Consider the following 12,789-nt stretch of genomic DNA (forward strand, 5'->3'; position numbering starts at 1 on the left):
TCAGTTGTTGTTCGCTGATGATACAGCGCTGGTGGCTGATTCATGTGAGAAACTGCAGAAGCTGGTGACTGAGTTTGGTAAAGTGTGTGGAAGAAGAAAGTTAAGAATAAATGTGAATAAGAGCAAGGTTATTAGGTACAGTAGGGTTGAGGGTCAAGTCAACTGGGAGGTGAGTTTGAATGGAGAAAAACTGGAGGAAGTGAAGTGTTTTAGATATCTTGGAGTGGATCTGGCAGCGGATGGAACCATGGAAGCGGAAGTGGATCATAGGGTGGGGGAGGGGGCGAAAATTCTGGGGGCCTTGAAGAATGTGTGGAAGTCGAGAACATTATCTCGGAAAGCAAAAATGGGTATGTTTGAAGGAACAGTGGTTCCAACAATGTTGTATGGTTGCGAGGCGTGGGCTATGGATAGAGTGGTGCGCAGGAGGATGGATGTGCTGGAAATGAGATGTTTGAGGACAATGTGTGGTGTGAGGTGGTTTGATCGAGTGAGTAACGTAAGGGTAAGAGAGATGTGTGGAAATAAAAAGAGCGTGGTTGAGAGAGCAGAAGAGGGTGTTTTGAAGTGGTTTGGGCACATGGAGAGAATGAGTGAGGAAAGATTGACCAAGAGGATATATGTGTCGGAGGTGGAGGGAACAAGGAGAAGAGGGAGACCAAATTGGAGGTGGAAAGATGGAGTGAAAAAGATTTTGTATGATCGGGGCCTGAACATGCAGGAGGGTGAAAGGAGGGCAAGGAATAGAGTGAATTGGAGCGATGTGGTATACCGGGGTTGACGTGCTGTCAGTGGATTGAATCAAGGCATGTGAAGCGTCTGGGGTAAATCATGGAAAGCTGTGTAGGTATGTATATTTGCGTGTGTGGACGTATGTATATACATGTGTATGGGGGGGGTTGGGCCATTTCTTTCGTCTGTTTCCTTGCGCTACCTCGCAAACACGGGAGACAGCAACAAAGTATAAAAAATATATATATATATATATATATATATATATATATATATATATATATATATATATTTGTAGGGGTTTACAGAAAAGAAGAGAGACTGTTGTGGTGATGAGAGTGGTGAGAGTAAGTGAGCTTGGGAAGGAGACTTGTGTGAGGAAGTATCAAGAGAGACTGAGTACAGAATGGAAAAAGGTGAGAACAAAGGAGGTAAGGGGAGTGGGGGAGGAATGGGATGTATTTAGGGAAGCAGTGATGGCTTGCGCAAAAGGTGTTTGTGGCAAGAGAAACGTGGGAGGTGGGTTGATTAGAAAGGGTAGTGAGTGGTGGGATGAAGAAGTAAGATTATTAGTGAAAGAGAAGAGAGAGGCATTTGGACGATTTTTGCAGGGAAAAAATGCAAATGAGTGGGAGATGTATAAAAGAAAGAGGCAGGAGGTCAAGAAAAAGGTGCAAGAGGTGAAAAAGAGGGCAAATGAGAGTTCGGGTGAGAGAGTATCATTAAATTTTAGGGAGAATAAAAAGATGTTTTGGAAGGAGGTAAATAAAGTGCGTAAGACAAGGGAGCAAATGGGAACTTCAGTGAAGGGGGCTAATGGGGAGGTGATAACAAGTAGTGGTGATGTGAGAAGATGGAGTGAGTATTTTGAAGGTTTGTCGAATGTGTTTGATGATAGAGTGGCAGATATAGGGTGTTTTGGTCGAGGTGGTTTCCAAAGTCAGAGGGTTAGGGAATATGAGTTGGTAAACAGAGAAGAGGTAGTAAAAGCTTTACATCAGATGAAAGCCGTCAAGGCAGCAGGTTTGGATGGTAATTCAGTGGAATTTATTTAAAAACGGTAAGACTGTATTGTTGACTGGTTGGTAAGGTTATTTAATGTATGTATGATTCATGGTGAGGTGCCAGAGGATTGGAAGAATGCTTGCATAGTGCCATTGTATAAAGGCAAAGGGGATAAGAGTGAGTGCTAAAATTACAGAGGTATAAGTTTGTTGAGTTTTCCTGGGAAATTGTATGGGAGGGTATTGATTGAGAGGGTAAAGGCATGTTCAGAGCATCAGATTGGGGAAGAGCAGTGTGGTTTCAGAAGTGGTAGAGGATGTGTGGATCAGGTGTTTGCTTTGAAGAATGTATGTGAGAAATACTTAGAAAAGCAAATGGATTTGTATATAGCATTTATGGATCTCGAGAAGGCATATGATACAGTTGATAGAGGCGCTCTGTGGAAGGTATTAAGAATATATGGTGTGAGAGGCAAGTTGTTAGAAGCAGTGAAAAGTTTTTATCGAGGATGTAAGGCATGTGTAAATGTAGGAGAGGAAAGTGATTGGTTCTCAGTAAATGTAGGTTTGTGGCAGGGATGTGTGATGTCTCCATGGTTGTTTAATTTTTTTATGGATGGGGTTGTTAGGGAGGTGAATGCAAGAGTTTTGGAAAGAGGGGCAAGAATGAAGTCTGTTGGGGATGAGAGAGCTTGGGAAGTGAGTCAGTTGTTGTTCGCTGATGATACAGCGCTGGTGGCTGATTCATGTGAGAAACTGCAGAAGCTGGTGACTGAGTTTGGTAAAGTGTGTGAAAAAAAAAAGTTAAGAGTAAATGTGAATAAGAGCAAGGTTATTAGGTACAGTAGGGTTGAGGGTCAAGTCAATTGGGAGGTAAGTTTGAATGGAGAAAAACTGGAGGAAGTAAAGTGTTTTAGATATCTGCGAGTGGATCTGGCAGTAGATGGAACCATGGAAGCGGAAGTGAATCATAGGGTGGGGGAGGGGGCGAAAATTCTGGGAGCCTTGAAGAATGTTTGGAAGTCAAGAACATTATCTCGGAAAGCAAAAATGGGTATTTTTGAAGGAATAGTGGTTCCAACAATGTTGTATGGTTGTGAGGCGTGGGCTATGGATAGAGTTGTGCACAGGAGGATGGATGTGCTGGAAATGAGATGTTTGAGGACAATATGTGGTGTGAGCTGGTTTGATCGAGTAAGTAATAATAGGGTAAGAGAGATGTGTGGAAATAAAAAGAGCGTGGTTGAGAGAGCAGAAGAGGGTGTTTTGAAATGGTTTGGTCACATGGAGAGAATGAGTGAAGAAAGATTGACCAAGAGGATATATGTGTCAGAGGTGGAGGGAACAAGGAGAAGTGGGAGATCAAAGTGGAGGTGGAATGATGGAGTGAAAAAGATTTTGAGTGATTGGGGCCTGAACATGCAGGCAGGTGAAAGACGTGCAAGTAATAGAGTGAACTGGAACAATGTGGTATACCGGGGTCGGCGTGCTGTCAATGGATTGAACCAGGGCATGTGAAGCGTCTGGGGTAAACCATGGAAAGTTGTGTGGGGCCTGGATGTGGAAACGGAGCTGTGGTTTCGGTGCATTATTACATGACAGCTAGAGACTGAGTGTGAACAAATGGGGCCTTTGGTGTCTTTTCCTAGTGCTACATCGCACACATGAGTGGGGAGGGGGTTGTTATTCCATGTGTGGCGAGGTGGCGATGGGAATGAATAAAGGCAGACAGTATGAATTATGTACATGTGTATATATGTATATGTCTGTGTGTGTATATACATGTGTACATTGAGATGTATAGGTATGTATATTTGCATGTGTGGACGTGTATGTATATACATGTGTATGTGGGCGGGTTGGGCCATTCTTTCGTCTGTTTCCTTGCGCTACCTCGCTCACGCAGGAGACAGCGACAAAGCAAAATAAATAAAATAAATAAGTAATAAATATATGATTCATGGTGAGGTGCCTGAGGATTGGCGGAATGCTTGCATAGTGCCATTGTACAAAGGCGAAGGGGATATGAGTGAATGCTCAAATTATAGAGGTATAAGTTTGTTGAGTATTGCTGGGAAATTATATGGGAGGGTATTGATTGAGAGGGTGAAGGCATGTACAGAGCATCAGATTGGGGATAAGCAGCGTGGTTTCAGAAGTGGTAGAGGATGTGGATCAGGTGTTTGCTTTGAAGAATGTATGTGAGAAATACTTAGAAAAACAAATGGATTTGTATGTAGCATTTATGGATCTGGAGAAGGCATATGATACAGTTGATAGAGGCGGTCTGTGGAAGGTATTAAGAATATATGGTGTGGGAGGCAAGTTGTTAGAAGCAGTGAAAAGTTTTTATCGAGGATGTAAGGCATGTGTACATGTAGGAAGAGAGGAAAGTGATTGGTTCTCAGTGAATGTAGGTTTGCGGCAGGGGTGTGTGATGTCTCCATGGTTGTTTAATTTGTTTATGGATGGGGTTGTTAGGGAGGTGAATGCAAGAGTTTTGGAAAGAGGGGCAAGTATGCAGTCTGTTGGGGATGAGAGAGCTTGGGAAGTGAGTCAGTTGTTGTTCGCAGATGATACAGCGCTGGTGGCTGATTCATAAGAGAAACTGCAGAACATGGTGACTGAGTTCGGTAAAGTGTGTGAAAGAAGAAAGCTAAGAGTAAATGTGAATAAGAGCAAGGTTATTAGGTAAAGTAGGGTTGAGGGTCAAGTCATTTGGGAGGTAAGTTTGAATGGAGAAAAACTGGAGGAAGTAAAGTGTTTTAGATATCTGCGAGTGGATCTGGCAGTGGATGGAACCATGGAAGCGAAAGTGAATCATAGGGTGGGGGAGGGGGCGAAAATTCTGGGAGCCTTGAAGAATATGTGGAAGTCGAGAACATTATCTCCGAAAGCAAAAATGGGTATGTTTGAAGGAATAGTGGTTCCAACAATGTTGTATGGTAGCGAGGCGTGGGCTATGGATAGAGTTGTGCGCAGGAGGGTGGATGTGCTGGAAATGAGATGTGTGAGGACAATATGTGGTGTAAGGTGGTTTGATCGAGTAAGTAATGTAAGGGTAAGAGAGATGTGTGGAAATAAAGAGCGTGGATGAGAGAGCAGAATAGGGTGTTTTGAAATGGTTTGGGCACATGGAGAGAATGAACGAGGAAAGATTGACCAAGAGGATATATGTGTCGGAGGTGGAGGGATCGAGGAGAAGTGGGAGACCAAATTGGAGGTGGGAAGATGGAGTGAAAAAGATTTTGTGTGATCGGGGCCTGAACATGCAGGAGGGTGAAAGGCGGGCAAGGAATAGAGTGAATTGGATCGATGTGGTATACCGGGGTCGACGTGTTGTCAGTGGATTAAATCAGGGCATGTGAAGCTTCTGGGGTAAACCATGGAAAGTTCTGTGGGGCCTGGATGTGGAAAGGGAGCTGTGGTTTCGGGCATTATTACATGACAGCTAGAGACTGAGTGTGAACGAATGAGGCCTTTGTTGTCTTTTCCTAGCACTACCTCACACACATAAGGGGGGAGAGGGATGTTATTCCATGTGTGGCGAGGTGGCGATGGGAATAAATAATGGCAGACAGTATGAATTATGTACATGTGCATATATGTATATGTCTGTGTGTGTATATATGTATATGTCTGCGTGTGTATACATATGTGTACATTGAGATGTATAGGTATGTATATTTGCGTGTGTGGACGTGTATGTATATACATGTGTATGGGGGTGGGTTGGGCCATTTCTTTCGTCTGTTTCCTTCCACTACCTCGCAAACGCGGGAGACAGCGACAAAGCAAAATATAATAATATAATAAATATTCAATACTTGAAATAACCATGGAAAATACATCATAATGCTCTCAGTCACCGATACATACATAGTAAATACGAAGCAAAGGAACAGAAATATTTTGAAATTGACTTCATTTAACAGCTTAATTGAGTGTCATTAAGAGGACTAAACGATAGCTTAACACCAGATTTGTATTCAGCATGAAAATACTTCTTATAATAAGTTTTTATTAAAATAATATTATCATATTTTATTATCGGGAGCGGGGGGCCAGAAATCCTCCCCTCCTTGTATCTGTTAACTTTCTAAAATGGGAAACAGAGGAAGGAGTCACGCAGGGAGTGCTCATCCTCCTCGAAGGCTCAGACTGGGGTGTCTAAATGTGTGTGGATGTAACCAAGAGGTGAAAAAAGGAGAGATAGGTAGTATGTTTGAGGAAAGGAACCTGGATGTTTTGACTCTGAGTGAAACGAAGCTCAAGGGTAAAGGGGAAAAGTGGTTTGGGAATCTCTTGGGATTAAAGTCAGGGGTTAGTGAGAGGACAAGAGCAAGGGAAGGAGTAGCAGTACTCCTGAAACAGGAGTTGTGGGAGTATGTGATAGAATGTAAGAAAGTAAATTCTCGATTAATATGGGTAAAACTGAAAGTTGATGGAGAGAGATGGGTGATTATTGGTGCATATGCACCTGGGCATGAGAAGAAAGATCATGTGAGGCAAGTGTTTTGGGAGCAGCTGAATGAGTGTGTTAGTGGTTTTGATGCACGAGACCGGGTTATAGTGATGGGTGATTTGAATGCAAAGGTGAGTAATGTGGCAGTTGAGGGAATAATTGGTATACATGGGGTGTTCAGTGTTGTAAATGGAAATGGTGAAGAGCTTGTAAATTTATGTGTTGAAAAAGGACTGGTGATTGGGAATACCTGGTTTAAAAAGTGAGATATACATAATAGGATAGGGGATTAAGAATACTTCCCACGTATTCCCTGCGTGTCGTAGAAGGCGACTAAAAGGGGAGGGAGCGGGGGGCTGGAAATCCTCCCCTCTCGTTTTTTTTTTTTTTTTTTTTTTCCAAAAGAAGGAACAGAGAATTGGGCCAGGTGAGGGTATTCCCTCAAAGGCCCAGTCCTCTGTTCTTAACGCTACCTCGCTAATGCGGGAAATGGCGAATAGTTTGAAAAAGAAAAGAAATACATAAGTATACGTATGTAAGTAGGAGAGATAGCCAGAGAGCGTTATTGGATTACGTGTTAATTGACAGGCGCGCGAAAGAGAGACTTTTGGATGTTAATGTGCTGAGAGGTGCAACTGGAGGGATGTCTGATCATTATCTTGTGGAGGCTAAGGTGAAGATTTGTATGGGTTTTCAGAAAAGAAGAGTGAATGTTGGGGTGAAGAGGGTGGTGAGAGTAAGTGAGCTTGGGAAGGAGACCTGTGTGAGGAAGTACCAGGAGAGACTGAGTACAGAATGGAAAAAGGTGAGAACAATGGAAGTAAGGGGAGTGGGGGAGGAATGGGATGTATTTAGGGAATCAGTGATGGATTGCGCAAAAGATGCTTGTGGCATGAGAAGAGTGGGAGGTGGGTTGATTAGAAAGGGTAGTGAGTGGTGGGATGAAGAAGTAAGAGTATTAGTGAAAGAGAAGAGAGAGACATTTGGAAAATTTTTGCAGGGAAAAAATGCAATTGAGTGGGAGATGTATAAAAGAAAGAGACAGGAGGTCAAGAGAAAGGAGCAAGAGGTGAAAAACAGGGCAAATGAGAGTTGGGGTGAGAGAGTATCATTAAATCTTAGGGAGAATAAAAAGATGTTCTGGAAGGAGGTAAATAAAGTGCGTAAGACAAGGGAGCAAATGGGAACTTCAGTGAAGGGCGCAAATGGGGAGGTGATAACAAGTAGTGGTGATGTGAGAAGGAGATGGAGTGAGTATTTTGAAGGTTTGTTGTATGTGTTTGATGATAGAGTGGCAGATATAGGGTGTTTTGGTCAAGGTGGTGTGCAAAGTGAGAGGGTTAGGGAAAATGATTTGGTAAACAGAGAAGAGGTAGTAAAAGCTTTGCGGAAGATGAAAGCCGGCAAGGCAGCAGGTTTGGATGGTATTGCAGTGGAATTTATTAAAAAGGGGGGTGACTGTATTGTTGACTGGTTGGTAAGATTAGTTAATGTATGTATGACTCATGGTGAGGTGCTTGAGGATTGGCAAAATCCGTGCATAGTGCCATTGTACAAAGGCAAAGGGGATAAGAGTGAGTGCTCAAATTACAGAGGTATAAGTTTGTTGAGTATTCCTGGTAAATTATATGGGAGGGTATTGATTGAGAGGGTGAAGGCATGTACAGAGCATCAGATTGGGGAAGAGCAGTGTGGTTTCAGAAGTGGTAGAGGATGTGTGGATCAGGTGTTTGCTTTGAAGAATGTATGTGAGAAATACTTAGAAAAGCAAAGGGATTTGTATGTAGCATTTATGGATCTGGAGAAGGCATATGATAGAGTTGATAGAGATGCTCTGTGGAAGGTATTAAGAATATATGGTGTGGGAGGCAAGTTGTTAGAAGCACTGAAAAGTTTTTATCAAGGATGTAAGGCATGTGTACGTGTAGGAAGAGAGGAAAGTGATTGGTTCTCAGTGAATGTAGGTTTGCGGCAGGGGTGTGTGATGTCTCCATGGTTGTTTAATTTGTTTATGGATGGAGTTGTTAGAGAGGTGAATGCAAGAGTTTTGGAAAGAGGGGCAAGTATGAAGTCTGTTGTGGATGAGGGAGCTTGGGAAGTGAGTCAGTTGTTGTTCGCTGATGATACAGCGCTGGTGGCTGATTCATGTGAGAAACTGCAGAAGCTGGTGACTGTGTTTGGTAAAGTGTGTGAAAGAAGAAAGTTAAGAGTAAATGTGAATAAGAGAAAGGTTATTAGGTACAGTAGGGTTGAGGGTCAAGTCAATTGGGAGGTGAGTTTGAATGGAGAAAAACTGGAGGAAGTGAAGTGTTTTAGATATCTGGGAGTGGATCTGGCAGCGGATGGAGCCATGGAAGCGGAAGTGGATCATGGGGTGGGGGAGGGGGCGAAAATTCTGGGAGCCTTGAAGAATGTGTGGAAGTCGAGAACATATCTCGGAAAGCAAAAATGGGTATGTTTGAAGGAATAGTGGTTCCAACAATGTTGTATGGTTGCGAGACGTGGGCTATGGATAGAGTTGTGCGCAGGAGGATGGATGTGCTGGAAATGAGATGTTTGAGGACAATATGTGGTGTGAGGTGGTTTGATCGAGTAAGTAACGTAAGGGTAAGAGAGATTTTTTTTTTTTTTTTATTATACTTTGTCGCTGTCTCCCGCGTTTGCGAGGTAGCGCAAGGAAACAGACGAAAGAAATGGCCCAACCCCCCCCCATACACATGTATATACATACGTTCACACACGCAAATATACATACCTACACAGCTTTCCATGGTTTACCCCAGACGCTTCACATGCCTTGCTTCAATCCACTGACAGCACGTCAACCCCGGTATACCACATCGCTCCAATTCACTCTATTCCTTGCCCTCCTTTCACCCTCCTGAATGTTCAGGCCCCGATCACACAAAATCTTTTTCACTCCATTTTTCCACCTCCAATTTGGTCTCCCTCTTCTCCTTGTTCCCTCCACCTCCGACACATATATCCTCTTGGTCAATCTTTCCTCACTCATCCTCTCCATGTGCCCAAACCACTTCAAAACACCCTCTTCTGCTCTCTCAACCACGCTCTTTTTATTTCCACACATCTCTCTTACCCTTACGTTACTCACTCGATCAAACCACCTCACACCACACATTGTCCTCAAACATCTCATTTCCAGCACATCCATCCTCCTGCGCACAACTCTATCCATAGCCCACGCCTCGCAACCATACAACATTGTTGGAACCACTATTCCTTCAAACATACCCATTTTTGCTTTCCGAGATAATGTTCTCGACTTCCACACATTCTTCAAGGCCCCCAGGATTTTCGCCCCCTCCCCCACCCTATGATCCACTTCCGCTTCCATGGTTCCATCCGCTGCCAGATGGTAAGAGAGATGTGTGGAAATAAAAAGAGCGTGGTTGAGAGAGCAGAAGAGGGTGTTTTGAAATGGTTCGGGCACATGGAGAGAATGAGTGAGGAAAGATTGACCAAGAGAATATATGTGTCGGAGGTGGAGGGAACGAGGAGAAGAGGGAGACCAAATTGGAGGTGGAAAGATGGAGTGAAAAAGATTTTGTGTGATCGGGGCCTGAACATGCAGGAGGGTGAAAGGAGGGCAAGGAATAGAGTGAATTGGAGCGATGTGGTATACCGGGGTTGACGTGCTGTCAGTGGATTGAATCAAGGCATGTGAAGCGTCTGGGGTAAACCATGGAAAGCTGTGTAGGTATGTATATTTGCGTGTGTGGATGTGTGTATATACATGTGTATGGGGGTGGGTTGAGCCATTTCTTTCGTCTGTTTCCTTGTGCTACCTCGCAAACGCGGGAGACAGCGGAAAAAAAAAAAAAAAAAAAAAAGTTTTTAAAATCTATTTTACTGAGAAAAGTACAAAAAATTGAAGGGTATTTTAAGCTCCAAAAACATTTTGTTTCAAAACTGAAAGGTAAGATATTCAAACACTTCTATACTTGAAATAATCATGCAAAATATATCATAATGCTCTCAGTACCCAATACATACTCAGTAAATATGATACAAAGAACAGAAAATATTTCAAAATTGACTTCATTTAACAGCTTAAATGAATGTCATAAAGATAACTAAACGTTATTCTAACACTAGATTTGTATTCAGCACTAAAAATACTTCTTATATTGAGTCTTTAAGCTTAACAGAATGTCATAAAGATGACTAAACAAAATCTTAACACCAGATTTGTATTCAACATGAGAAATACTTCTTATAATGACTTTTTAAAGGATATCTATTTTCTGAGAAAAATGCCAAAAATTCAAGGTATTTTTTAGATAAAAAAAACTTTTTGATTCAAAACTGAAAGATAAGATATTCAAATACTTCTATACTTGAAATAATCATGAAAAGTATATCATTATGCTCTCAAATACTGATACATACTCAGTATATAATATGCAAAGGAACAGAAATATTTTAAAACTGACTTTATCTAACAGCTTAATTAGGTGTCATTATGAGAACAAAACATTATTCTAACACTCTGTGGAAAAGGAGCTGTGGTTTCGGTGCATTATTACATGACAGCTAGAGACTGAATGGGAGCGAAAGTGGCCTTTCTTGTCTTTTCCTCGCGCTACCTCGTGCACATTTGGGGGGAAGGGGTGGTTATTTTCATGTGTGGCAGGGTGGCGATGGGAATGAATAAAGGCAGATAGTATGAATTATGTGCATGTGTATATATGTATATGTCTGTGTGTATATATATGTATACACTCAGATGTATAGGTATGTATATATTGCGTGTGTGGATGTGTATGTATGTACATGTGTATGTGGGTGGGTTAGGCCATTCTTTCGTCTGTTTCCTTGCGCTACCTCGCTAATGCAGGAGACAGCGACAAAGCAAAATAATAATAATAATAATAATAATAATAGATTTGTATTCAGCATGAAAAATAATTCTTACAATGAGTTGTTAAAGGAAATCTTATTTTCTGAGAAAAATATCAAAAATTGAAGGTAATATTACAGTGACATATCTAGGGTATGACAGGTAGGGAAGGTGCCCTGGGTGCCACTTGAAGGGGGCACCACTCGACAGGTTTGTTTTTTGATATATGCTACCCAATTGACATTTTTAATGGTTTGGTTTTTTGAGATAAAAAAGAAACACCTAATTTTCAACTACAGTAATATGTAGCTAATATCAGTTGCATTACCGCTTCTATGTTACAATTTTGTTCAAATAAGTCTTTAACTTTAAGTTTCTAAGAGTTTATATAAATCTAAGTTTGGCCTAACTCTTCAACAGTTTATAATTACACTGTATATATCTTTATATACATCCATTGTATGTACATTTTTAATCAAGTCAGGGGTGCAATTTCAGTGCTTGCCAAAGGCGCTATTTCCCCTAGATATACCCCTAAGTGTATCTAATCAAAGCAAGAAGGCCTTTGTATGCTGACCACCAAGATGCATCTAGGTTGATATGATGGTGAGAGTGCTACTGGACTCCGCCTGCTGGTGGTTATGCTGCAAGTGAAAAGTCCCATTCAGCAAGATTGTATCATCCAATGTCAACAGAAAGGAGTACAGTCCCTATGTAGTAGTTCTCACTCCAAAGAATGCCACAATTTCCCTGCTACTGTAGGTAACACAGCCTTGAAGTTGTAGTAGGTCCTCAGGCAACTATAAGTGAATAAATCAATATGGTTGTGGGTAAGTCAGGAGAAAGCTTAGCAGCTTTCTCAAGACTTGGGTGGGCAAAACCTGATTATTTTTGTGATGCTGGTGGGATATAATTCACCACATCTCCTTAGGTGGACCTTGGGGTGATCTTATGATCAGCCATTCCTTTAATTCTTATTACCAACACTGTCAGAACATTTCAAGTTGTAGTTCTGGAATAGTACAAATAATGATATGACAATTCCAAAAAACCCACCTTTCAATTGTTGAGAGAAGGAGCCACAAAAAATTAAGAAGAGGGAGAATGAACGGTGGTCCTCGCTGTTTAGTTATGTTTGGATGCTTTTTCGTGTAGGTCTCAAATACCTCAGATGCAGCCACTTTCTTCTGAAGGCAGAGGTACCTGAAGCAAGTGGCATTTAGCAATTACATTGTTCTTCTTTCTATGTATGTACTTATGTACTAGATTGTCACTTTTTCACACTCAAAGCTGAATTATCTAGACATAAACTTTCCTGTAATGTTGCTTGTTAAAAACTGACTCAGAGAAAGGTGTCTCATATTCTGCTAATGAATTTGGCAAACATATTTAATTACCAAATTTAATTGAGCTTGGAAAAAAGAGGTGTGTAAGGAAACAGACGAAAGAATGGCCCAACCCATCCACATACACATGTACATATATACAAGTCCAAACACACACATATATATATACCTATACATCTCAACGTATACATATATATACACACACAGACATATACATATATACACATGTACATAATTCATACTGTCTGCCCTTATTCATTCCCATCATCACCACCCCCACACATGAAATGACAACCCCCTCCCTCCAGATGTGTGTGAGGTAGCGCTAGGAAAAGACGACAAAGGCCACATTCGTTCACACTCATTCTCTAGCTCTCGTGT

General features: G+C 41.7%; 1 protein-coding gene across 2 annotated transcripts in view; it reads right to left on the reverse strand.

The window, feature by feature from the left end:
• The window catches only part of LOC139750714 (Golgi to ER traffic protein 4 homolog), a 259,236-nt gene that overhangs the window by 98,515 nt on the left and 147,932 nt on the right, over positions 1-12,789 (reverse strand). For both annotated transcript variants that reach the window (XM_071665388.1, XM_071665387.1), the window contains exon 6: positions 12,119-12,265. In XM_071665388.1, coding sequence (XP_071521489.1) covers positions 12,119-12,265 — 147 coding nt within the window. The remainder of the gene's footprint in view (positions 1-12,118; positions 12,266-12,789) is intronic.

Source organism: Panulirus ornatus, chromosome 10 (genome assembly GCF_036320965.1).
Source record: "Panulirus ornatus isolate Po-2019 chromosome 10, ASM3632096v1, whole genome shotgun sequence".
In the NCBI taxonomy this organism is placed as follows: Eukaryota; Metazoa; Arthropoda; class Malacostraca; order Decapoda; family Palinuridae; genus Panulirus; species Panulirus ornatus.